This window comes from Lethenteron reissneri, chromosome 36 (genome assembly GCF_015708825.2).
Source record: "Lethenteron reissneri isolate LAM-NWPU_2019-01 chromosome 36, ASM1570882v1, whole genome shotgun sequence".
NCBI lineage: Eukaryota > Metazoa > Chordata > Hyperoartia > Petromyzontiformes > Petromyzontidae > Lethenteron > Lethenteron reissneri.
In genome coordinates, this window is record NC_083814.1 from 12556474 (window position 1) to 12584136 (window position 27663).

The 27663-nt window shown below is 53.8% G+C and overlaps 1 protein-coding gene across 1 annotated transcript in view; it reads right to left on the reverse strand.

The window, feature by feature from the left end:
* Positions 1-1007: 1007 nt before the first annotated feature.
* The window catches only part of LOC133351174 (neprilysin-like), a 47594-nt gene continuing 20938 nt past the window's right edge, over positions 1008-27663 (reverse strand). The window contains exons 9-23 of the mRNA XM_061566184.1: positions 23179-23313; positions 21789-21878; positions 18468-18604; positions 17907-18000; positions 16679-16807; positions 14369-14467; positions 13492-13575; positions 11968-12071; positions 11010-11068; positions 10305-10424; positions 8965-9098; positions 8408-8473; positions 8087-8182; positions 7740-7816; positions 1008-6425 (exon numbers count right to left, since the gene is read on the reverse strand). Of these exons, the coding sequence (XP_061422168.1) occupies positions 6326-6425; positions 7740-7816; positions 8087-8182; positions 8408-8473; positions 8965-9098; positions 10305-10424; positions 11010-11068; positions 11968-12071; positions 13492-13575; positions 14369-14467; positions 16679-16807; positions 17907-18000; positions 18468-18604; positions 21789-21878; positions 23179-23313 (1524 nt within the window). The 3' untranslated portion in view covers positions 1008-6325. The remainder of the gene's footprint in view (positions 6426-7739; positions 7817-8086; positions 8183-8407; positions 8474-8964; positions 9099-10304; positions 10425-11009; positions 11069-11967; positions 12072-13491; positions 13576-14368; positions 14468-16678; positions 16808-17906; positions 18001-18467; positions 18605-21788; positions 21879-23178; positions 23314-27663) is intronic.

Consider the following 27663-nt stretch of genomic DNA (forward strand, 5'->3'; position numbering starts at 1 on the left):
AACGTGGATATTTAAGACGGCAAAATGACACGCACACACACAAAGATAAAGACCTCCCGTATAGCCTTAACCGACTCTAGGAGCAAGTGCTGTTTGCGAATAACACCAAGGGAGGTGCGTGGCCAGCAACCACGCCCGGCCGCCTTTGTCTTCCCAATGACGATGTTTACTACACACGGCACCAGGTACTCATTTGAGGCTGAGTCTACCTGGTGGAGGCCCAGCACAGGTTCACATTCTGCTGTTGGCCGTGAGCGGGAATCGAACTCGGCCCGCCGCGCCACATCACAAATGCGATCGATCGAGTCTCAGCATCTGCTGCGATTCTCGCCTCTTGGCCAATGGGGTAATTGTGACATCCACGTCCAATGCCAGAGCCCGCTGCTCACATGAGCACTGATGCACTGGGTGCTCATTTCCAGTCTACGGCCATGCAGAGCCGATGGGGGAAATTCCACATTCCTCTGGTGGGAGGGGAGGTGGGCGATTCGATCCAAATGACAACCACTGTTGACTACCCTTTTACAAAGTGCTGCTCACATAATATCGTCCCCGGAGGGATGGATGATGGACTCCCCCCCCATTCCCCCGCCACTCCCCACAAAATACAAAGACAAAGATCCCCCGTATAAACCTTAACAGATTGTAGGGGCAAGTGCTGTTCGCGAGCACCAATGAAGGCCAGAACGGCACACGAGGGGGTGGGTGGCCAGCACCACGCCCGGCCGCCTTTGTCTCCCAAGTGGAAATGTTTTCACGCACCGCACCAGGTAATAATTTGAGGCTGAGTCGACCTAGGAGAGATCCCAGAACCGGTTAAGATAATCGTCACTGATGTTGGCCGTGAGCGGGAATCTAACTCAATTCGCCGGGTTCATAGCGCAGCGCGCTAACCGCTACACCACCGCTCCACCCCCCTCCCCCTCCCCCCCACTCCCCCTCCCCCTCCACCCCACTCCCCCTCCCCCTCCACCCCACTCCCCCTCCCCCTCCACCCCCCTCCCACCATCAACCAGGATTTGGATTCGTGACCTTCCCCATCGCGAGCCTCTCAGAGGCTCTGCCGCTGAGCAGCCGCCTGCTCGGGTTCGAGTGATGAACAACGTTACCGCATTCTCCAGAGAACACGGTGCACTCGGTCACCCCCCTCCCCCAGCCACCACCACCCTCCCTGTGAATTCAAAGTCATGATTGTGGGCGGCGGTGCGTCTTATAATCCGGTAGGTGAGCGCGCGCGCGCGTGTGTGTGTCGGTGGGGAGCGGTGGGGTAGAGGTTGGCGCGTCTGGGATACGCATCCGGCGGACTCGTCGGGTTCGATTCCCGCTCACGGCCAACACCGGTGATGATTATCTGAACCGGTTCTGGACCTCCCCTAGGTCCACTCTGCCCTCGAATGAGTACTTTCAGCGGTGTGAAAACATTGTTACTGGGAAGACAAAGGCGGCCGGGCCGAGTACTGACCACCCACCCCCTCGTGCGCCGTGCCGCCTTTCGTAGGTGCTACTCGCTAACAGCACTTGCCCCTACATTATTTTAAGGCTAACGGGCGGGGGGGGGATCTTTGTCTTTGTGACCACATTAGTTTAACTTTGTTGACAACTCTGGGCACGAGTTGACAAGCTCTCGGTGCGTCATCCTCCCAAATCTCCGGACCGTTTGTGTTTTTGTTTTACAATCGGGAGGAGAGGGTCACAGAGTGCGTGGCCGCCGCGGTCACGCCGAGGGACAGAGTCATTAGCCGGGCCGCTACTTGTTTAGTGCCAAACACAACTTGTTTTCAAAGCTAACGAAGGTAACCACAGCGACGTCGACGCCACACGTGGGGGGCAGGGAGCGCCATAAATCATCATCATCGTCATCCAAGAGGGGCCCACTTGCGTAAAGGTCGCGTAGTAAAAACATCGTGTTTGGTCGCAACAATTCTTTGTTACGTTTTTAAAAATAGTTTTTATGCTTCGATGTTTCATTCGGTCCGGCCGTCTGCGTTCGTGAAACACTAAAACAAGCAAATAAATTCCGAATTCAACTGGAAACTTCCACTACATCGTCAATCCAGCAGTGGATTGATCATCGATCTGTCTCCCTCCTTGCACCCCTCTACTGGAATCAACGTCACCTGCCCATTGAGCAGCATATCCCATAGACTTAGCACTACACCATAGACTCAAGCCTGCCCATCGACTCAACACTGCCCATCGATTCAACACAATCCATTGACTCAACACTGCCCATAGACTCAACGCTGCCCATAGACTCAACACTGCCCATAGACTCAACACAACCCATTGACTCAACACAACCCATAGACTCAACACTGCCCATAGACTCAACACTGCCCATAGACTCAACACAACCCATTGACTCAACACAACCCATTGACTCAACACTGCCCATAGACTCAACGCTGCCCATAGACTCAACACTGCACCATCAACTCTCTTGAAGCCCTTCCTATTATCTCCCGATCGCCCTTCCACTCCTTCCCGTCCCTCCCCTATCGCCCTTTTCGTGACCCCCACGTGTCCTCTGTCACGGTCACTCATTCCTCGGCCTTCGAACGCCCCATTGCCATCTAAGTCACTCCACCGTAGTTCTCGCTGTTGCTCGTTCATCAGAGAGCGCCTTGAGTTAAGGTGCCCTATACAATCAGACGAAACCCTCCCAAAACGAACCCTCTCACGTGTCTCACGGCGGTGGCGCAACAATCTACCTGGCACCCACGCTCGCGACAGCTGATTTCGCCGCTCCATCTCTATCGGCGGGGTCCTCTGTCTCGGACGCGACCCGCTCCTTTGACTGCAACTCCTGTCCACTCTTGCCCATCATCTCCATCCTTGCCAACCCACGGCGTGCCCTGCCCAGCCCCAAGCGCTCCTCTCTAGGATATCGAAATCCTCGTTATTATTTTAAGCACTGGGGGAACGCACCTTCGCGAAGCACACAAGGGATGCCCCGAAAGATATTCCTCTTATATTTCTCAATATATATTTGATTCTCAGTGGAACAGATACAGAACAGATATTCGCTTGTACCAGTGTGGAACTAGGCCTATTAGGATAAAGTTGTGTGTGAGTTAGATCAAGTTGCGTAGTAACGACATCATCAGTGGCGTAGTAACATTATCAGTGGCATAGTAACTACACTATCAGTGGTGTAGTAACGACATTGTCAGCTCAGGGGGAACGGCAATCAATCAGGTGGGGCCCCAATTTTCGATTTGTCTCGCACGATCTCACCTAGGCGATTCTAGATCGAAGCTCCACTTGCCTGATCGTATCATCGTCACGCTCACGGTCTCCAACATTTAACGCTGTAGGGGCGCTGCGTCTTCTCAAAACGCAGCCAACTACAGCTCTGCTTGTTCCAGCTGGTTACACTGTGATGAAGACAACAGCATCGACACAAACACGCGATGCGCAATTTGCGGAAGCCAAATGTTACCGCTCTAGTTAAATTAAAATAAAAACGTGGAAACGTTAATGAAAGCATTTTCACAGAAAAATTAATTCAAACCGCATTTTAAATGAGTGTTGTTGTTCTTTGACACTGTTGTTGGAAACAAATCCCATGGTGGTTGTGAAGGGGGCTTCAACTCGTAGCTTTGGCCACCAGGGGAGACGGGGGGCAAGGCACCCCCCGCCCCCACGCTCCTTACGCCACTGGTTAGATCGCGTAGATGTGTCATACACCCTTCTCCACCCGACACAGACAATTAGTACAGTGTGTCACGTGATCAGAACGTGCCAATTAGTGACTAGTTGAGCACCACCGGTTGTGTGTTAGAGAACAAAACTCGCAACATGTACAATTTGAGCGATGACAACAACCAGCATCATCAGGCAATCATCGCCAGGCAATTGCCCGATTGGCCTTGTCGGTTGCGGGTGGGCGTACGACACACTTACATTGACGCCATTACTAACCCACAACAACAGAAACGTTACAGTAAATAACGAGGCTGACGAAAGCCCACGTATTCAATTTGGGCCCACCATTATCACGCGATCATCTGCGAACAGGGTCGTATGACGTTTAAAAATGGTTGCCCACACGGGCCATCTGATTGGTCACAGAGCTGAACGATTGGACGTGTGAAGGGTGCCAGGCCATGACCGTAAGGTGAATCGGGCAGTGGGCGTATGGTCCACCCCAGCTTGATAACAAACAAAAAATACAAATATTTTTTTTTACCAGGTAGGGCCCACTATGCTCTAGTTATTTTTCAGAAGCAAACTGGCTATCACGAATGATAGCTCAACGAAGTGGCTTATCGCGTGGAAATTTGTTATCAGGCAACTACCCGAAGCGCACGTTGTTTATAAATGTGGAGGGAAAAACCGGAGGACCCGGAGAAAAATCTACGCGACCACGGGGAGAGAGAGACGCAAACTCCAAATATACAGCAGCAGGCGTCAGAGTCAGCAACAAACCCACGACCTCCTGTATACCAGGCGAGGTAGTTAACATCTTTCCACCGTGGCGCCTCTGCAGAAGGCCTCCAATGTTCTCAGACTCCCGTGTGGTCTGGAAATCTCCTACTGGGAGGAGAGCTTCTCCCACCTCACCAAACGAACGTTCACGATGTTCGTGACGTGCCCACGAATGTCTAAATTGCTCGCCCAATGTGAATGTGTGGATGTGCGTGCGTGGGGAGCGGCGGGTGCGGTGGCTAGCGCGCCGCGCTAAGGATTCCCGCTCGCGAGTCAACGGTGACGAATATCTGAACCGTCTCCTGGGCCTCCCCTAGATCGACTAAGCCTTAAATGAGTACCTGGTGCAGGTGTATAAACACCAGCATTGGGGAGACAACGGCGGCCGGGCGTGGTGGTAACTGCCCCAGCCCTGGTGTGCCATGTCAGCCTTAATAGGTGCTCGCTAACAGCCCCAATAGTCTGTTGAAGGCTATACGACGGTTGGGGGGGGTGGTCTATGTTGTGCGTGTCATATATATTACAGGTCTAAATAAAATTGTTATATAAACTGTACATCTAACGCATATACTATATATAGATTAAATATATGTGTCTATCACAATATCGCACTCCCGTGCGGGTTACTGCTACGAGTGTATTGACACTGATGGTGGCTCCAGTCGGTGCGGTTCCCCGGCACTCTAAACCCTCGCTGCACGAGGCTCGCCACGTCGATCCGGACCCAGGCAGCTCGCTCGGCACGCTTCACCATCACGAGTCCAAGTGCTCGCCTACGTATTCGGCACTTTCTTCTCTCAAGCTTTTTGCCACGTACTTCTCCGGGAATCTTCAGCTTTTTGCCACTCACGACTGCGGGCCTGTCTGACTAGTGCCAAGTCACCCTGTCGGTCCTCAGGACTATATCCTGGTCAGAGTGGCCGCCAAATCCCGCGCCTGGGCTACGCACGGCGTAATTGAGGCCCACTCTGCAGCGCGCACCGACAGCCTGCTGCCAGGCTTGCGGGCACGATGGGCCATCTGTCAGTCAGCCCGCCAGCCGGGTTAACAATGCACCGTCGGTATTCTCGCCGCCTGAGTTGCTCGGGTTGCAGACAGTTCTGCGCCGTTGAGCGTTCTCATGCGCTCGTGAAGCCGAACCTGGCGGGTTTCGGCTCGCGCGTGGCAGAATAAAACATTGAGCACGCATAACAGCGATGAAACGGAAAGGTCATCAAGTTATCTACCTAGGCAGGCAGGCCGCAGCCTCGTTGCACCATGTTTTAGCTACAAAATCGAGTGAAAAAATTACGGCAACACGATTTAGGATATTTTGCGCCTTCAGAAAAGCTCAGCCAGGAGTCCGGTTGCGTTAACAGTCATTACCCCAGGTCCCCCGCGCTCTCGGGCCTGTGGACCTGCGTGCGGCAACCCAGGTTTTAAAACCGAACGCGGGAAAGTTCTGCTTACGGGGTGGGGGGCAGGCAGGGCCTGAGCCGCAGGCCCTGAGCCGTCGTAATGCGACGAGAGGCAAAATAAAACGCACCAGGCCGACACTCGTACACGAACACTACAGCCGGCACACAAACACCACCCGGAGGTGCTGTTCATTTTCAAGCAAAGCAGTTCAGTTTGCGAGGCCTACAGCGCAGGCTTTGGCAGTTTTACGAGCGTAATAGCCAAGCGATACCTAAATACTGTTTGGGGGTTGTCCATCTTTTACCGAGCCTTCCCACCTTGCCTTTTGCCTGTAAGGCGAAGTTGCAATCTGTGAATGCAGCACACGAGGCCTGTAACTTTCCTAAATCTGCAGGAAAATCTCGGTGCTGTGTAGGTCCATTATGTGTATTCCTCGTTCTCCGCTGCAGGTCTTCCGAGCGTTCCGTTTTGTAGTCTCCCTCCGTGGGTTTGTGCCTCACCAAACTCTGCACTTCGTTCTTGGGCTCATGAAATCGTTGGCTTTGCACTGAAACGCCTCCGCAAATTCCTCGAAATTTTGCAGGACGCCGGTGACCCTGAATAAAACACACGCACGCATGCGCGCACACACACGCAGCGATATCGCCAGTGTTTGAATACCGCCTCATCATCATGATCCATGGGCAGATAGCCCCGTAGGTGTCCACTGCACATGTCGCCATTAGTTTCCACTCTCCTCTGTCTTGTAGTGACAATATGGCTCAAGTAGTTTCTACATCTTTCTAGCACCAACCTCTCACGTCGTCGTCAAGCCATTCTCTGTTAAGTCTTCTTCTCGTTTCAGTTCCGTCCATTTTTACGAACAACAACAACAACACACTTCAAATGTTCCTGTTGTTGTCCATCCTCCAGGCATGTCCAAGTAGTGCCAGTTTCCGTCTCACCACTGCCTGCATCATCAGGTTGTCTTCTTCTATGTGCGTAGCGATTCTAATTGATCAAGGCGCAGCCCGGCAATTGCCCGCTCGCACCAACTCTTCTACGATGGCCAGACATCTTCGAAGAGGTGGCAGTAGCCACACTCTACTCCACCACACCTGACCTGCCGACCGACTGACTTGCGGAGTACTCGTTTATACGGCTGGGTGGACAGAGGCGGCGGAATTCAGGATTCTTTGGCTAGGCTGCGTAATGGACGTGGCAAGATTATCCGTCGCTATCCCCTCTACAAACACCGACAATGCGTTTGGCTGTGCAGGATGGTGGAGGGCCTACCACGTAATACATTTGGCCAGATCGTAGCGTACCCTGACCAAACATCTCGATTACAATTTATGGAAATGAAACAAGCATTACAAAGTCTTATTTTTTCATACTTTGATATTGGGAAAAAAAGGTCCCGTGATATAGCTGCTCACCCGAGCTATACATGGTCTGATACATGCATTGTCTTTGTATTGTTCGCCTTTTGGCATGTTCTGGTCTGACACTGGCGAGACGAGGCCATGAAGAAGGCTGTCTCTGGTGGAGCCCAATCAGTTTCAAAGGCAACGTGTTTATAGTATTTATAGTATCAGAGCCACGTGTTTGTTTGCATGTTCACCACAAGTACGTGTGGTTAATGCAGACTTGATTCCTTGCAAAGGGTACCTATTTGGTGTTTGAACATCTTAACACCTGCCCACTGCAGAGATTACAAAGTGCGTGCCACCCCGTGCCCCATGCCCCCACTCCCCGATCACGGCCACCTACCCCACCATGTGCCCCACGCCCGCTTACGTGCCCCCTTCATCTGCCACCTGGGTGACGACGGGGAACGTCGTCGGCGGCGGCGGCGATGATGATGAGCGCGCTCGGCTATGTACGGTGCGAAAGAAGTTCGCAATACAGTACATGCGTAAAGTACGAACCTGAACTGGCCGGGGCTGTGGGAGTCGGCCTTGATGGAGATGCTGGCCGACTCTGGTCGGTACGTGCCACACCACACCTGAGGACATCGCCCAAGGCCGACAACGCCAAGCGGCCGGCAACAAACAGCACCGGCATCAATATTGCGGCAACGCATTGTTACTATAATCATCATTATATATCTTTAAAAACTTTTTTTCATGCAGTTGCTGAGCGCAGGCTCAAAGGCACAGAACAGCAAGCGGCGGGCGACAATCCACGCTGTTGTTAAAGTTGCTGAGAGACGGGTCCAGCCGAGGACGTTTCTTGAATCGTGCACGGCGATTCTCGTCAAGGTGGATGAGGCTACCTGGGCAAAGTTGAGGAAGAAGAGCTGCTTGTGGTTTAAGTTGAGGCCCGGGAGTGTGGGTTCCTCCTTCTCATCCGCCGCGATCTTCTTGAACGCCTGGAAATGAGAAGACCAATTACCCGGCGGTGGCGACGATGCAGCCGCGTCGTGACGGCGGCGCGCAACGAGCAAGATTGTGCGGCGTTTGTGTTTTTTTCACACATCCCATCAGATCGGTGCCTGGAGCCAGAAGGGGAACAGACCAGCGCTCCTCCTTCTCCTCCTCCTTGGAGGGAGGCCGCTGCTATGGCAGAGTGCGGTTACCGGGGGGGGGTCACTCGCCTGGTACGCCTGTCGGATGCCGCCGTTGTCGGCGATGTTCTCTCCCAGCGTGTTGACGCCGCTCAGCTGAGAGACGCAGGAGGAGGAGGGAGGACGACACAGCGACACAGCGGCGTCACACAAGGGGCTACGCTGCCCTGATCCTCCTCGCTCACACGCTCGTCGCTCATCGTCGCAGTGCAGCGAAAAACTTGCCACCGACTCGCTCACTCACCTGTTCAACCACCCACTCATCCACTCACTCACTCGACCACCCACTCACCCACCTACTCACTCAAACACCCACTCACTCACTCAACTACCCAGCCATCCACTCACTCACTCAACCACCCACTCACTCTCCCACCCACCTACTCCCTCACTCACTCAACCACCCACTCGCTCACTCACCTATTCAACCACCCACTCACTCACCCACTCACTCACTCACCCACTCAGCGCACTGGTTGAGAAGGGGGTGCAGTGCGGCGTCACAAGCCGACATTGTCGACATTGTCGTCATTATTATTTTATTTATTTGATGCTTGTCTTCGTAAATTCACCCGAGAGCCACTTACGTTCTGCCGCCCGGCTATGTCCCAGGTGAAGTTGCCGTACTGATGGACCATGCACCGGGAGAGATTCTTGAAGCTCACGGCCGACGAGTTGGACCACCAGTTGTTGAGGTTCCCGTCCTTGTCGTAATTGCGTCCTGCCAGAAACGAGACGGGCGTCACCATGTTCCGCGTAGCGCCCGTCGGCACGTGGCACGTGGCGCGTGGCACGTGGTGCAGGTGGACCTCGCACGTGGCCAGCGCCGCCCTCGTTCGTCGCGAGCCAAGCCACGAATGGACGCCGCCATTCTCTCGTTGTTTGGGAACTCGCGCGGACGTCGGGGAGAAGCCACCAATTGAACCCTGGCTCGCCAGGAGGAGCGGTACACGTGTGTCTGTGTGTGTACGTTGAACTTCTTTCGCACCGTACGTAGCCAACCACGCTAATCGGAGGTGCGGGGGGAAGGACAACAAACTATGGTCTTTGTGTGAGTCTATGGGTCTCTGTGTGATGAGTCTATGGGTCTCTGTGTGAGTCTATGGGTCTCTGTGTGAGTCTATGGGTCTCTGTGTGAGTCTATGGGTTTCTGTGTGAGTCTATGGGTCTCTGTGTGAGTCTATGGGTCTCTGTGTGATGAGTCTATGGGTCTCTGTGTGAGTCTATGGGTCTCTGTGTGAGTCCATGGGTTTCTGTGTGAGTCTATGGGTCTCTATGTGAGTCTATGGCTCTCTATGTGAGTCTATGGGTCTCTGTGTGAGTCTATGGGTCTCTGTGTGAGTCTATGGGTCTCTGTGTGAGTCTATGGGTCTCTGTGTGATGAGTCTATGGGTCTCTATGTGAGTCCATGGGTCTCTATGTGAGTCTATGGGTCTCTGTGTGAGTCTATGGGTCTCTGTGTGAGTCTATGGGTCTCTGCGTGAGTCTATGGGTCTCTGTGTGAGTCTATGGGTCTCTGTGTGAGTCTATGTATTATGCCGAACTTCTTTTGCACCGGACGTAGCCAACCGCGCTAATCGGAGGTGCAGGGGAAGGACAAACATACGGAACACGAAGAGCAGGCACGGCAAAGTGTTGACTAATAGATCAGCAGTCCCTTCTGTATGGGACAGAGCATTGCTCCCCCCTTACACGCTCCGGTTTCGCCGCTCGTATTTATGTAAACGCTCACTAATCGGCTGAAAACATTCACACGCAGAGGAACGCAGAGCTTGGCCAATTGTTGGCAGCGCCCGCTCGCCGTCCTGGCCGCCTTCCATCTCGCCCGAGCTCCCACGGCGATCGCGAGAGATGCACTTGTCGCGCGAACGCGATTGTAACGGAAAAGAGAAAAACGCAACGGCCGCCGTGGGCGTCGTCGCCGCACCGTTGTCGTCGAAGCCGTGCGTGATCTCGTGCCCGATCACCATGCCGATGCCGCCGTAGTTCAGCGACCGCGGCTGCCCCTTGGAAAAAAAGGGCGGCTGCAGAATTCCAGCCGGGAAAACTGTGGGTGGGAGGGGCGACGTGGAACGCGGTTAGAGTCCGTTTGCTGGCACGAGTCCAGGGCACGGCCACTCGGCGGGAGCCGGGAGAACTTCCTGCTCATGAAGAACGGTTACGAAACTGAACGTTCGCGATGCTCGACTTAAACTATACGACGACAATGTATTTCACAAGGTGTGATTCACTGGCTTATCACGTTGAAATGTATCGCAGCCAAATACTCTAAGCGCAAGTTGGTTCTAAATGTGGAGGGAGAAACCGGAGGACCCGGAGAAAAATCCACGTGACCACGGGAAGAGAGAGACACGCAAACTCCAAACAGCAGCAGGGTTGGGATGGAACCCACAAGCTCCTAACTTGATTTTAATCTTGATTTGAAGCTTTCGTGACTGCAGGAATCCATACTCTTTGGTTCTTTCGGTAAAGTCACGTAGGTAGAAAATTAATAGATCACGACGTTTCGATCGCAACACAAGCAACCGTCATCAGGTGAGACAAGCCCCTGTATACCAGGCGAGGTAGTTAACATTTCCTAGCCACCACGCAGCTACCCCAACGCGACACGCGCGTCCTGGAGGCAACCCACCGATTTTGTTGCGGCTCGGTGTGTAGAAGGCGTTGATCTCCGCAGCTCCCCCCACCCATCTGTCAAGAACATCTCAACGTTAAACGCACGCACGCGCCTACACGGACGCTCTCATACACAGCACACGCACCTACACGCACACACCTACACGCACGCACCTACACGCACGCACCTGCACGTGCGCTCTCGCTACGGTTGACAAACCCGGTTCAATGGCACGCGGCCTAGACCTGGATTCGAACCCAAAAGCTCAGCGGTGCCGGTTCAATAATAAATCACGGTTCAGTAAAGAATCACGGTTCAATAAAGAATCACGGTTCAATAAAGAATCACGGTTCAGTAAAGAATCACGGTTCAGTAATGGATCACGTGTGCGCTTTGGCCCTCGTGTTTGGTCATCGAATTGACACCGCACTTTCTATTCACGGTTTACGGTCACTGGGCATCGTCTGCGTGTTGTTTGACGTTCCCTTGGCGCTGTTTTGATGTTGTTTCTGCACGTCGCATAGAGATAGTCCTTGGTGTTAAACAAGATACACACACACACATACACTTCTACAAATTACTATTATTGTTGTGTTGTCATCGCTGTGCTCTTTCAACATCACCAACGTCAAAGACAAAGATCCCCCATGTAGCCTTAACAGACTTGGGGCAAGTGCTGTTGTCGAGCACCTATAAAAGGCGGCACGGCAAACGAGGGGGTGGGTGGCCAGCACCACGCCCGACCGCCTTTGTCTCCCCAGTGGCGATGTCTACACACCGCACCGGGTACTCATTTGAGACCGAGTCAACCTAGGGGAGGCCCACGACCGGTTCAGACAATCGTCACCGGTGGTGTTGGCCGTGAGCGGGAATCGAACTCGGGGCCGCCGGGTTCGCAGCGGCAGCGTGGCGCTCGTCGCTGCGCTCGCGCGGTCACTAGACCGCCCGTGCCCCGCTCTGGGGGGTGGCTCACGCATCCTTGTTGACCGGCTCGCGCAGCTTCTGCAGGCTCTTCTGCACGCCGTCGTGGATGTTCTCCAGCGTGTTCTCAAAGTACGACGCCTCGCCGAAGTTCAGCTGCGAAGGGGCGACAGAGACGCATCGCTCGAACGGCAAGCCACGGTGGCCTACGGCTCACGCCCCACGTGACCAAGTTGGCCCCAAACTGTTGCTCTTTCTCTCTCTGTCTCTCTCTCTGTCCCTGCTCTCTCATTGTCTCTCTCTAAAAGCCCTCTCTGTACCAGCGTGGACGGCACCCTCGTGTTCACCTTCTGAAGCGCTCGCTCGTCACCGTGGCGTGCGCGATGACCACCACAACCACCACGTGACTTTTCTTTCGTGTTGTGTGCGGTGCTTTTAGCGCCACGGCGCGTGGCTTTGTCGCGTTTATTTTCATATGTTTGCTGGTGACTTTGTGTATTTCATATCGAAATCGCCTCCAGTGCTTTTGCTGCTGGCGGCAATAAAAAGTTGTTTAAAAGTCAAAAAGTCTCTCTGTCCCTGCTCCCTTTCTCTCTCTATCTCTCTCTGTCCTTACTCTCTCTTTGTCGTGTGTATGTTGCACTTTTTTCGCGCCGTACATAGCCAACCATGCTAATTGGAGGGGGGGGGGGCATTGCAGCCGCCCCTCAGTAGAAACAAACGTACACGTCTCCGGTACCAAACGCTGCGTACCCAGTGAGGTTGGCACACTGCACGTTGCCATCGGCCGTGTGGCTCAGCCGAATCTCGCCAGGGGTAACAGACTTGTGCATTTCCTGCGGTGCCAGGGAGGATCTGCCCCACCAGTGCCTACGCTGCCAGCGGCTCAAACCAATGTTCCGCCTTTTGGGGGACATCTTCAGGAAACTGGGGGTGCCCTTCTACAACAGCAGCTTCGTATATGGGGTGGTGCCTTATCTGGCTAACAAGCGCCATGACCTCGCCAACTTCGCCTGTGCTCAGGCGAAGTTGGCGGTGTACAGAACGAGGAAAAAGATGCTGGAAGGTGACACTGACGGCTGCTCTGTGCTTCCAGTGTTCAGGGCAGGGACGTGCGGTCAGGGGAGGCAGGGGAGGCAGAGCCTCATCTGTCATACTCCAATGAAAATAGCTGTTACGAAAAAAAAATATTAAGCTTTTTCCACTGATCTGTGTTATAAATGTCATTTCTGTACGATTACAATCATTTTTATAGTCAAAATCGCCAAATTTGCGGAGCACCGCTGCAAATACAGAAAGAGACGAGAGGTGAGGCTGCGACGAGCTCAGCCTCCCCCCTGATTGCGCAACCCCTCAGTAACTGGATGGAGCGCGGGCAATCAGCGCGTGCCTGTTACTATCTCAGTATGTCACCAATGTAATGTTTGTAGACCCCTTCACTTCATGTCCTCGCCTTCCATACTCCAGGTAACTTATTTCACGTATGTGTATAAAGATATTTAGGCTCGCTGGTCTCGTCATGAAACTGCAGTGAAAAAGCACCAGGGGAGGCAGCTATCACATCTGCCTCACTTACGTTCTTGTACTCTTCGTCCAACTTGGGGTCGTCGTCATCCAGGATGTAATCCGGGTAGCCAATCATCTCCTTGATGCTTTCCGCCTGTAAATAAAATAAAAGAGTGACATTGCGAGAAGTATTACTTTTAAACTGTTTTTTTTATCAAAAGGACGCGTACACGTACAGACCTTTTTTTGTCAATCCACTGCTGGATGAGAGGCCGTGCCACGCCGTGGAGCGGTTTTTTGACCATACTTCACCATGCTGGTCAGTGCAGGCTGGTGAAGGGGGGGGGGGGGTAGGCGAAGGGGGAGTAGAAGTTCCCAGTTTCATTCTCTACAGAATCTTAATTTGGACTGGAGGAATCCGATGAGCTGTGAAGCTCTTAACCAGGTGAGAACACAACAAGTATGTTGTATGTACGTACTGTGAACTTATTTCGCACCGTACGTAGCCCACCGTGCTCACCGCAGGTGCTCGCTATCGCCCACCCTTCGCCGACGCTTGAGAGAACGTCTCTGGGGAGCACGTGCGTGCAACTGCCCCCCCCCTCCGCACCTGAAGATGCTGGCTCCAGCGAGCTCTAGAGGGGGGCTCCCTCTCCGGGGGGGGGGGCGGGGTATTTTGGTCGACTCTAGCCCACCAATGGGCAGTCGTCTCGGAAGAGGTCTCACACCTCTTGGTGGGAGTATCCCACATTTTACCCCGCCGCACGCGATGGACCTGCCGGTCCATCGACGAACTGCGGTTGAAACCCATTTATTTTATTCTGCTGGGTGGATATAGGAAGGAGGAGGAGGGTGAGGTGGAGGGGGGTTAAGAAATTGGCTCCATTGGCTCGTGCAAGAAGAATGAGGAGGAAGGAGGGAGGGAGGAGGAGGAGGAGCCGGGCTACCTTTTCCTGCGCCTTGACCTTGGTGGAGCCGTCCATCCACTCCATCTCGTCCAGCTTCTCGATGAACACCTGCCTTATCCTGCCGATGATCTCGTCCACCTGCGCGTGAAGACATGGGCCAATTCGATGTCACGAAACGTTTGGGCAATCGTGCCCTGCGCCCGCATGCGTGCGGCGTCACCACGACTGCCATCGGCCGTGATAAATCCACTGCTGGATGAAGGCCGCCCCCGATCCGTCGACCATTCCGCTGATGTGGCAGTGGCAGTCTCTCGGAGCGGTTTTGATTGGGCGGGGGCGGGGGAGGGGCGGGCGATTGGGGGGGGGGTCCCTTTAACTAACCAGGCGACTGCATGTGTAATGCGAGCGTAACATGCATCGTTTCAAAATTATCCAAAGACCGAGGAGGAGGCGGGGGGGAGTCTCTTAAAGCGCCATGGGCTTGCACGGTGGTAATGGTGCATGAATTTGCGAGCGGGAGTAAGTTGCATAACACAAGCTCATGCGAAAACAACCGTGGGCTTCCAATCTACGCCATCGCGAAGGTGAAGTCACTGCCAGAATTATTTTGTAGCTTTTAAGCAGCTGGCCAGAGGCGCGCATGCCACTCCTTCGCGGCCTGGTTTGTGGATTGACCAGGTAAGGCCTCCTGAGCTGCTACACAGCTGCTTTTCAGAAGTGATCTAGCCACAAATTATAGCTCAACGAATTGGCTCATCACCATGTGGACATTTACAGCAGCCAAATACTCTGAACGCGTGCTGATGTTGATTCTAAATGTGGAGGGAAAAACCGGAGGACCCGGAGAAAAATCCACGCGACCACGAGGAGAGAGACACGCAAACTCCACATATACAGCAGCAGGCGTCAGGGTCGGGATCGAACCCACGACCTCCTGCATACCAGGCGAGGCAGTTAACATCTCCTCGCCACCGCGGCGCCCCGATGTAATATACAAACCACCCACAAACTTTCCATTGGTGTCAACAAAGTTCTACAAAAGTGGTAACGCAAACACAAAAAAGCAAAGGTCCCCCACATATTCTTCGGGTCTTTCGGTAAAGTCACGTTAAAAAGTTAAAAGAAAATAACAAAATAACAAAAAAACTACGACGTTTCGATCGGGACACAAGCGGTCGCCCTTTTACTGATGACGACCGCTTGTGATGCGATCGAAACGTTGTAGTTTTTTGTTATTTTCTTTGAACCTATCTACGTGACTTTACCTAAAGACCCAAAGAATATGAATTCCTGCAGTCACGAAAGCTTTAAGTCAAAATCCCCCTTATAGCCTAACCAGACTGTTGGAGCAAGTGCTGGCTCACGACCGCGCTCACAGACAGAACGCGCTCTCTCTCTCTCCTCCCCCAGCCGCCCCTGCAAGTGACGCTTCATCTTCATGACGAACCAACGCACCAAGAAACTCGCGACACGCGCGCCCTTCGAAACGTCGGGACACCACCGAACAACGCGCGCTACGATCGGGGGAGGGCGGGTGGCGGGGTGTGTGTGTGGGGTGTGTGTGTGTGGGGTGTGTGTGGTGTGTGTGTGGGGTGTGTGTGTGTGGGGTGTGTGTGTGTGGGGTGTGTGTGTGTGGGGTGTGTGTGTGTGGGATGTGTGTGTGGGGTGTGTGTGGTTGGCACAGTAGGTGGCACAGGTGGTGCATCAGCCAGTCATCTCGGTCATCTCAGTCAGTCGACCCGTGGCACCTGCTGGGTCTGCCCCGTGACCTCCTGCCAGCGGGCGTTCGACACTTCACGTGGCCTCAAGGTGCACTTGGCCTGGCACAAGCGTCGTGGTGACGTCACCGCCACATAGTGGCGAATGGCGGTTGTTGTTGTTGTGTGTGAGGTGTGTGTGTGGGGTGTGTGTGGGGAGGGGTGTGTGTGGGGTGTGTGTGGTGTGTGTGTGGTGTGTGTGTGGGGTGTATGTGTGTGGGGTGTGTGTGTGGGGTGTATGTGTGGGGTGTGTGTGGTGTGTGTGTGTGGTGTATGTGGGGCGTGTGTGTAGTGTGTGTGTATGGGGTGTGTATGTGTGGGGTGTATGTGTGGGGTGTGTGTGTGGGGCGTGTGTGGTGTGTGTGTGGGGTGTGTGTATGGAGTGTGTGTGGGGTGTGTGTGGGGTGTGTGTGGGGGGTGTGTGGGGGGTGTGTGGGGGGTGTGTGTGTGGTGTGTGTGTGGGGTGTGTGTGGGGGGTGTGTGGGGGGTGTGTGTGTGGTGTGTGTGTGGGTAGTGTTTGGTGTGTGTGTGTGGTGTGTGTGTGGGGTGTGTGTGTGGGGTGTGTGTTTGTTACCCCCCCACCCCTGCTCACCATCTGCTTGCTCTCGCCGGCGAACACCTGGCGCACGTAGAGCGACCCCACGGCGTTCTCCATGTTCGAGTTGACGCCTCCCACGCACTCGCGCCACCGCGCGTCCTCCGACGTGGTGCCGAGCAGCGCCTGCAACGCCACGAGCCACGGACTCTCGGCTTAAGGGGAGGGGCTGCTGGTGGGGGTTGTTTTGTTTTTCCACCGCGCGAACCGAGCCGTGCCGGGGCCACGCCTGGGCCCACGGCGGCCATTGGGAAGTGGAATTCTCAACCACTGGGCCTCAGGGCTGTCATCAGAAGCAGATTCTTTAATTATACTGGAGCAGGAGGAAATCCGATGAGCTATGAAGCTCTTTTTGAGTCACAGATGTCCAGTAGGGGCGGGTCAGCAAGTTACAACAACCAACGATACAACAACAACAAAAACATCTACGAGAGTGCAAAGTAGTGAAAAGGTAAACAAGTCACTAAACAGAAATAAATACAAATACATTACATAACTAATCAGAAGATGAGCACCAATGCCCCAGTGCTCGTTGGGAGCAGGAAATGATCGCCGTTGATCAATAACACTCATCAACATCATCATAAGCATCATCATCAGCATCATCATCAGCATCATCATTATCATCATCATTATTATCATCATCATCAGCATCATCATCAACATCATCATCATCAGCATCATCAGCATCATCATCATCAGCATCGCCGCCGCCACGATCCATGGGCAGATAGCCCCGAGGCGTTGACTGCCCTGTCCGTCTTTTGTTTCCACGATCGTCTCTGCCTCGTGCCAGGACGCCCGAGTCAGTGGCGCGTCTCCCTGGCCGCCGATCTCATGCGAGCCGTCCATAAATGACGTCACGCGATTTTGGACAATTTTTGACCCCCCCCCCCCCTTCGTCACACGACGTCACAAAAAGTCAGACCCCCCCCTCAAATATGACGTCACAAAGCTCTGCCCCCCCCCCCCCAAATATAAAACATGCTTCAAATCGCTTTAAACTATTGTCATTGTAGTGCGTATTTAATGTGGCGCTGCACTCTGATGTTGTAGGATATTTTTTTTGTCTAATTAATTCAGTAGAACGTGTCGTCACACATCGTCACAAATGTCTGACCCCGCCTCCCCCTTAGGTGCGTGACGTCATTTATGGACTGCCCCTTATTTACCACCCCCACGAAGAGGCAATGCCGGGAGGAGGAGTGTGGCACGCTGCCGCTACCTTCTTGAAGCTGGAGTGAACCTCCTTGTACCGTTGGCTCAGCGTGAACACGATCTCCTTCACCAGCCTCCACGCAATGTAGTTCTGGAGGACTCTGCACGCGAGGATAAAGACAAAGGTCCCCCGTGTAGCTGCACGGATGCACCGATGCAGGCTGGCTTGGAGCGCGGTTTCCACCTGTCCCGGTTTTTTCAGGACCGTCCTCGTGTAGAGGAGGCAGCTGCTATCCTAGGACATCTCTAGGACCTGTAGTACAGGGTGACAGGAGCTGTGGTTCAGGGTGACAGGAGCTGTGGTGCAGGGTGACAGGGGCTGTGGTACAGGGTGACAGGAGCTGTGGTGCAGGGTGACAGGAGCTGTGGTGCAGGGTGACAGGGGCTGTGGTGTAGGATGACAGGAGCACCACCAGCACCACCAGCAACACCAGCACCAGCAGCACCACCACCAGCACCACCACCTCCAGCAGCAGTAGCAGCAGCACCACCACCACCAGCACCACCACCACCAGCACCACCACCAGCACCAGCACCACCACCAGCACCACCACCGACTGCCACGTACCTCGCTGGGTACTTGCCGAGGACGGCGGGCAGCTTGGCGAGGTATTCGGGCGCGTAGACCACGACGCTCTCCTCGCTCGGCACCGTCACGTTCACGCTCGCCAGCACGGAGCGCACGAACCGCGTCCACTCGAAGCCCTGGTGGCGAGCGGGTGGGCGGGTGGGTGGGTGGCATCGCACCGGCGTTACTGTCATACCACCGTAGCCGTACGCTCGCCACCACCACCACCACCGCCAACAACACCATTGTGACAATCATAGCACGGGCTTCAATAGCGACACCACCGCCATCACCGAATCGCCATAGCAATCCTACTACCAGCATCAACACCATCACCTCCACCACTACCAACACCACACAAATAATCCTACCAACATCATCACCTCCACCACTGCCATCGCCTTATCACTGTAAACAATAATATAATGACAGGGCCAAAACATGAGCAATGGATCAAAACGTGAAGAGACCAGAAACGAACAGCACTGTCAAAGTTGTAACACGTGACAGTGTGTGACACGTCACAGTGTGTAACACGTGACAGTGTGTAACACGTGTCAGTGTGTAACACGTCACAGTGTGTAACACGTCACAGCGTGTAACACGTCACAGTGTGTAACACGTTTGTTGATTTGCTCAAGCTTATTAGGGAATTCCAAAGTGGAGCACAGAAGAGTTGTGACCTGCAGTGTGGTGAGCGGCTGAGTGCGTTGTTGTGACCTGCAGCGTGGTGGTGGTGGTGGTTGAACACACAGAGTATGGGATGTCTGGCTGACCGAGTTACTCAACGTTGGTGGATGAATCAACGAGTGAAGTCCACGGGAACAGTGACCATGGTGTTAGCGACAGAAGATTGACAAGGGGGCGACTGAGAGGGGTTGTACCCAGCTGCTGAGCGCGGTTGCGGCCCTGGTGGAAGGCGTGGAAATGGAGGCCTCCCCTCTACAATTTCCCCCCTCTTTGTGGGGAGTTCTGATGGGTGGGACACGTGGTGTGCAGGGTCGAGGAGGAGGTAGTGATGGGTGGGACACATGGTGTGGAAGGTGGAGGAGGAGGTAGTGATGGGTGGGACACATGGTGTGGAAGGTGGAGGAGGAGGTAGTGATGGGTGGGACACGTGGTGTGCAGGGTGGAGGAGGAGGTAGTGATGGGTGGGACACGTGGTGTGCAGGGTGGAGGAGGAGGTAGTGATGGGTGGGACACGTGGTGTGCAGGGTCGAGGAGGAGGTAGTGATGGGTGGGACACATGGTGTGGAAGGTGGAGGAGGAGGTAGTGATGGGTGGGACACGTGGTTTGCATTGTGGAGGAGGAGGTAGTGATGGGTGGGACACGTGGTGTGCAGGGTGGAGGAGGAGGTAGTGATGGGTGGGACACGTGGTTTGCATTGTGGAGGAGGAGGTAGTGATGGGTGGGACACGTGGTGTGCAGGGTGGAGGAGGTAGTGATGGGTGGGACACGTGGTGTGCAGGGTGGTGGAGGAGGTAGTGATGGGTGGGACACGTGGTGTGCAGGGTGGTGGAGGAGGTGGTGATGGGTGTGACACGTGGTGTGCAGGGTGGAGGAGGAGGTAGTGATGGGTGTGACACGTGGTGTGCAGGGTGGAGGAGGAGGTAGCGATGGGTGGGACACGTGGTGTGCAGGGTGGAGGAGGAGGTAGTGATGGGTGTGACACGTGGTGTGCAGGGTGGAGGAGGAGGTAGCGATGGGTGGGACACGTGGTGTGCAGGGTGGAGGAGGAGGTAGTGATGGGTGTGACACGTGGTGTGCAGGGTGGAGGAGGAGGTAGTGATGGGTGTGACACGTGATGTGCAGGGTGGAGGAGGTAGTGATGGGTGGGACACGTGGTTTGCATTGTGGAGGAGGAGGTAGTGATGGGTGGGACGCGTGGTGTGTAGGATGGAGGAGGTAGTGATGGGTGGGACGCGTGGTGTGTAGGATGGAGGAGGTAGTGATGGGTGGGACACGTGGTGTGGAAGGTGGAGGAGGAGGTAGTGATGGGTGGGACACGTGATGCGCAAGGTGACGGGAGGAGGGCATGTCACCGCAACAGTATTGGAGTGGCGCCCAGACGTCAGCGGCCAAGGGGAAGAGAAGACCTAAAGCCACGTGGTGGTGGTGGCGGTGGCGATGAGACTGTGAGAGTGGGACAACCTCAGGAGGTCGGGTGTCAACTCTACAACAACCACGGGATCTTTGAGGAAGGGAGGAAGGAAGCGACGGCGAGGCGTGGCGGCACCGACGGTATCTCGATGACCTCTTGTCACGCCTCCCGAACTCGGCCGCGCGCGGTGTGACCCCATTGTGCGTCACTTTGCGAGTCGTGAGAACACCCAGGGTGGGGTGGGGTGGACGGGCTTCTTTTTTGTTCTTCTGTTGATTTACTTTTCCACTTCTTGTCCAAACGGGAGAACGTCTCTTGCTCTCCTTTTGTTTGAACAAAAAAATGTGGGGGCGGGGCGGGGGGGGTGATAAACATTTCTCAATCTGCACGTTTCCGAGCCTTTGTCGCCCACGTTGCAGTGAGGGGGGCACGGGGGGCGGTGGCCGTGCCGATCGAGGCCACGCGAGGTGGGACCCGCACTGCGCCCGCGGGAGGAGGGGGGGGGGCGAGCCGCTGAATGTCGTTCATCACGCGGCATCGCCCCGTGCGAACGGCAGCGTGGAGGTGTTTTTTGCGTTGTTTGTTTAATTTCACGTCAATCGAACTGGGGACAAATTGTTTTAACGACCGACCCTGTCCCGGGAAGTCTCCGCCGCGCGTTGTTTTGTGTTTGCTTTCTGCCGTTCTCGAAAATCTCTCGCCTCCTTCTTGTTGTTCGGTCAAAGACAAAGATCGCCCGTGTAGCCCTAACAGCCTGTTGGGGCAAGTGCTGTTTGCGAATAGTTGCATCTTTATGGAGGCCGGCACACGACGGGGGGAGGGGGGTAGTGTAGCTAGCACCACTCCCGGCCACCTTTGTCTCCCCAAGTGGCGATGCTCACTGCATCGTACTCATTCGAGGCCGAATCAACGTAGGGGGAGGCCTGGGACCGGTTCAGATAATGGTCACCGCTGCACCGCCCAATACGCGTGGGTCAGGCCCGCGTTCACCGCACCGTTCACCACACGTTCACCACACGTTCATCACACGTTCACCGCACGTTCATCACACGTTCACCACACGTTCACCGCATGTTCACCACACGATCACCGCGATGTTCACCACACGTTCACCACACGTTCACCACACGATCACCGCACGCGGTGCCCCCGCCCCTAGCCGGCCACAGCTATAGGGCCGCGAGGGAGTGCGGCGGCGGTGGTTGGCGTGGCGTCTCACGGGGAGCTTGAACTTGTCCTCGAGCTCGCTCAGGGCCATCTTGTTGTACATCTTGGTGATGTCCTGCCGCTCCTCGGTGGGCGTCGTGATCTGGGGCCGGGGGGGGGGAGAGTTGTCGAGTGGCATTTGTAAAACTCTAATCAACATTATGGGGACCTCATTTGCCAGTAAAAAATATGATAATTGGTTCTTTACCCTGATAGAAGGGTAAAGAACCAATTATCTAATCAACATTTGAACACGCACTCGACACAGTCGTCAACAACACCGCGGCCTTGCGAGACAAATGTTTGACCGGTGACGTTTAGGGCGATGGACCTTCTTCATGGCACATCGAAATGTTTCGCAAGGAAACGGCTTGCAAATGACGCGACGCTTCGTTGGCCCATCGAGTCGCATCGACCGCCGTGACTCTCGGGGGTTCAGCTCCCCACGAGCTTCTCTCCTCTCGGCCGCATTCATCAGTCGCCGTTCGCCAGCACGGCGTTTGTGCCAGGCTAGGTGCACTCCGAAGCCACGTGAAGTGTCAGGCAGGAGGTCACGGACACACCCAGGTGCCATGGGTTGATCGAGATGACTGGCAGGGGCATGACTTGTGCTCCCCACTGTGCCAACTCGATGCATTGTATCCGCCCGGCGCTGCACTCGTTGTTGTGAGCGTCGTCCCTCTACTCTCCGCTGTTGTTGAAGGGCGACTGCCTCCAACTGCACGAGGAGAGCGTCCTTCACGAGCTTTGTAAACCCACCAAGGGTAATGAACGCGTTCATCAGCGAAACGTCGTACTCGAATTGTAAATGTGTGTGGGTGTACTCTCCAACATACGGAACTCGTAACTAAATGGCACGGTTTGTTTACGTGACAACCCTTACACCATTGGCTGTGTCGGGTGGTGGCGGGTTTAACGACACATTTATATTTACGCGATCTCACCCAACAAAGTGGACTGGTTGCCCCACACGTGCTGGAGGAAGCTGCAAAGTGGCTCTGTGGCTGTGTGGGCTGACATTTATTTATCATGAAATAGTTAGTAAATGTCGATGGTGTTTTGACTGTGGGAAGTCGCATGCAGTAGCATTTGAGCATTCGCTAAAAAAAACTCCCAAAAGCTTTCATGATATAAAACACTATATTTTATTTTACCAGCCAGGGCCCACTGAGCTACATCGCTCTATTTCAGAAGCCACCCAGCTATCACAACAGAGAGCTCAACGAAGTGGCTTATCGCCACGTGGACATTTATAGCAGCCAAATACTCCACGGATATCGTTCGTGAAAGCCTACGTGTTAAACTGATTTGAAATGTATATAAAAAAAATTAAAACGATAATAATAATGTAAAAACGAGATAAAGGCGCAGCCCTGAAACTGCCGGCCTTGGGTGGTGCTTACGTTGGCGAGCGCCACCTCCAGCTCCAGGACCGTGGCCATCTCCTCGCGGACGGCCTCCTCGCTCCTGGGCCGCTTGCGGTCGCTCCTCAGCATCGTGGCCATGGAGACCATGAACTGCAGGTAGGCCTCGCGAGCCTAGCAAGAGGTGAGCGGTCAGTCGGCAGTGCGCCTCCAACTTCTCCTCGCCTCGACATCCTCAGAACCCCCCCCCCCCCATCGAAGACACGTTCGTGTGAGAAACATCGACCACATCGGAACAACATCAACAGAATGGGAATATGAATGTATACTGCAGGAGGAATCCGATCATCTATAGAGCTCTTTTTTGCAGATGTCAAGTAGGCGCATGGTGTCAGAACGTCACAACAAACAATGCAAAAACACGATCAGAGTGCAAAGTCTAGGAAAAGTAATCAAATCACTTTACACAACGTAACTATTCTTTTTTATCTTACCAATTAAAGCCCACCGGGGTATTAACTTATTTTTCAAAGGCGACCAGGCCACAAGTGATAGCTCAACAAACTTGATGATTACGATTGGACAATTAAAGACACAAGGCCACAGGAGTGCGACTGTGGCCATGCAACCCAAGTTGTGCACCGCATAGTACATCCAGAGACACGCAGAGATGCATGGAGACCCATAGGGACTCATCGAGATACATGGAGACGCATAGAGACACATAGAGATACATGGAGACCCATAGAGACACATAGAGATGCATGGAGACCCATAGTGACACGCAGAGATGCATGGAGACCCATAGGGACTCATCGAGATACATGGAGACGCATAGAGACACATAGAGATACATGGAGACCCATAGAGACACATAGAGATGCATGGAGACCCATAGTGACACATAGAGATGCATGGAGACCCATAGGGACACAGAGAGATGCGTGGAGACCCATAGGGACACATAGAGATACATGGAGACCAGTAGGGACACATTAAAGACACGCCACGGAAGTGTGGTTGTAGCCATGCAACTCAAACTATGGATCACGCAGTGACCCCACTGTGGCAGTCTGCGCTCCTTTAACGGAGGAGGAGGAACAGCGACACGACACGAACTCGCTCTCTAAAAGCCACACTTGCTTAGCAATCCACTCACGACTGCTTATTCAAGAGATACGGTACTCTGCTGTCCTCATCTCCAGGATTAAGTTGCAGTGCTGTTTTTTGTTTACCTGCCATGACATGGACCAGAAAACATGGGCCGCTGGCAAAAAGAAAACGAAAAAAGCAAATATCTGGGAGCGATCCACCCGTGGAGTTGACCCCGCGATGCAGAAAGAGGAACACGCGGACTCGAGAACACACGCGGTATTCATGACATCGTTCCCAAACTAAACTATTATTTTTATCTTAGCAGGTAAGGCCCACTGAGCTACGTAGCTCTTTTACAGAAGCCACCTGGCCATCACAGATGATAGCTAAACGAAGTGGCTCGTCATCATCATCATCACGTGGAAATGTATCGCAGCTAAATACTGGAAACGCGTGATGTTGATTCTAAATGTGGAGGGAAAAACCGGAGGACCCGGAAAAAAAATCAACGCGACCATGGGGAGAGAGACACACAGACTCTAAATACAGCAGGCGTCGGGGGCCGGGATAGAACCCACGACCTCCTGTATACTAGGCGAGATATACGTGACTTTACCGAAAAAACCTAAGAATATGAATCCTTGCAGTCACGAAAGCTTCAAATCTAGAATAAAAGTATAATAATAGATGTACCCTTGCTGGCAAAAAACAGTTGTGTTAAGATGCTAAAACACCAAACTGAATCCTTTTCCAATGAACCATGTCTGCATTAACCACAATACTTGTGGTGAACATGCACACACAAAGCATGCTCTGGTGGTATATGATGATGCATCTGAAGCTGAATAGTCCACACCACAGGCAGCGAGTCTGTGTGGTTCGTGCAGTGGATACACCACGGCTCGTCGCCCGTTATAGATTTTCTTTTTTTCTTTTAAGGCAGTTTTGTTGACGAGTGTTGATTTTTCTTCTTGTTGAAACTTCATAGCAGTGAGGATGGCAGATTTGGGGAGGGAAGGAGGAGGGGGGGGCGCATATGTCACCGACATTTCTAACTGTTGCTCGCCAGGGTCACATCTGCTTGCAGTTTGTGAGAGTTCAGCATCGAGCGCTTCATTCTATTTATGCTCTTCGCTCCCTCGTCTCGGCCATCGCACACAGACACACACAACAACAACAACCGCCATTCGCCACTAAGTGGCGTTGACGTCACCACGACGCTTGTGCCAGGCCAAGTGCACCTTGAGGCCACGTGAAGTGTCGAACGCCCGCTGGCAGGAGGTCACGGGGCAGACCCAGCAGGTGCCACGGGTCGACTGACCGAGATGACCGAGATGACTGGCTGATGCACCACCTTTGCCCCCTACTGTACCAACTTGCTGTGCTTTAGCCACCCGACGCTCCGCTCGTTGTTGTGAGCGTCGCTCCTCCCCCCTCCGTTGTTGGAGGGCGACTGCCCCCAACTGCCCAGTATGGTCCTTCACGAGCCTCCTTCACAGAGGCCGGTCTTGACACCGCTAGTACCAGTCATCGGCAAGTCCACTCAGCTCCACATCATCCTGTACTAAATCACTCCATCTTTTCTCTAGCCCGTGCCGCGTCCGTTTAGCCCCCTCGATCCGGCCGAACAAAAGCTGTTTATTCTAGATTTGAAAAGTTGTTTAGGCATGCGGTGGCTGGGCATGCAGGCTCCATGACCCAGCCAATGCAGCCTTGCCTGCCGGAGGAGCTCACCGATGGGACTTTGTCCAGATCTTTCAATGATATGTGAGCTCCTCACACAATCCAGCCTGGTTAAACCCAGGATGGATCATAGGCAGGCCAGCCTAAATGTTTCTAATCGGCGAAGATGTTCAATTAGGGGGGTCCACGTTTCGCACGCATAGAAAAGGGAGGGAAAACCCGTGGCCGAGAAGACATGACGCTTCGTGTGGAGCGACAGACCAGGTAGCTTCCACACAGCGTTACGCAACCGATTATAATATAATGCCGCTCGACTGATTCGGAATGAGACCTCTGCTGTCAAACCAGAGCCGGTTATGAGCACACTGCCCAGGTATGGGAAACGCTCCGCTCTCTCCACAACTGCCCTATCACCAATTGGGAGTTGTGGGGTGGAGTGTCCAATGGTACAAAACACCCAGGCAGGTGCTTAGTTTTGGTGGGGCTGATGGTAAGTCCCCACCTCTTAGTGGCAAGCTCCCAGGTTCAGCAGCAGCACCTCCAACTCCTCCTCTGAGTGAAGCAGCAATTACCAGATCATCGGCATACATAACATGGTTGAGCAATAGGGAGCCATTTCTTGACCACACCCGGGCATTGATCAGCCTCCCATTGTATCTGTACCAGATGGAAAATCCTCCGGTACAGCTATTGAAGGATTCACGAACTACGTGGTCGAAAAAGATGTTAAATAATGTCGTAGCCAGAGGACATCCCTGTCGCACCCCAAAGTGAACAGGGAATGGCTCTGACTCCCGGCCACATAGTTTTACCCGGGCCCGCTCACCATCATGAAAGTCCTTAATGATCGTGAGCAGCGGGTCAGGGACTCCGAAAGCACGAAAAACAACTCATAGCCCAGGCCTACTGATGGTATCATAGGCCTTGATCAGGTCAATAAAGCAGAGATATAGGTCTTGGTGGAATTCCCTACACCTCTGCTGTAGCAGATGAACAGAAATATGTCATCTGTGCAGGACCACCCTTTCCTGAAACCACATTGAGGCTCCGCAAGCCTCTCCTCAGCGTGCCTGGCAAGGCGATGTTGAATCATCCTTGCCATGACCTTTCCCAGCGCACTGAGGAGTGAGATGCCCCTGTAGTTGTTACAGTCTGTGCGGTCCCCCTTCTTAAAGAGGGGAACCACCAGGGCATGCCTACAATCCTGCAGAACCCGTCCAGCGGTCCAGACTGTAGTTATGATGTCATGTAGGGCAGTCTGTGCACAAACGCCACCCTCCCTCAGCATTTCGCTTGAGGGATCATCTCTGCCCGGTGCCTTTACTGGTCTCAGACTCTGGATCGCCTTCAGTACTACCTCAACAGATGGCACCTCAGTCAGCCACTCACAGGGGGTGACTTCTTCCAATATTTGAAGCACCGCAGCCTCAACAGTGTCATCCCCACTTTGTCCCACGATGGTTTCCAGGTTGAGGAATTTCCCCTCCCCCAGGACCTCACATAAATTCTGAGATGCACACACAAGCAGAGATGCACACACACGCACACACGGATAGACACACACACGGAGAGACACATACACATAGCCACACACACACGGATAAACACACACGGATAGCCACACACACACACGGATAGACACAAACACACCGATAGACACAAACACACGGATAGATACACACAGGATAAACACACACACGGATAGCCACACACACGGACAGACACACACACACGGGGGATGAGATG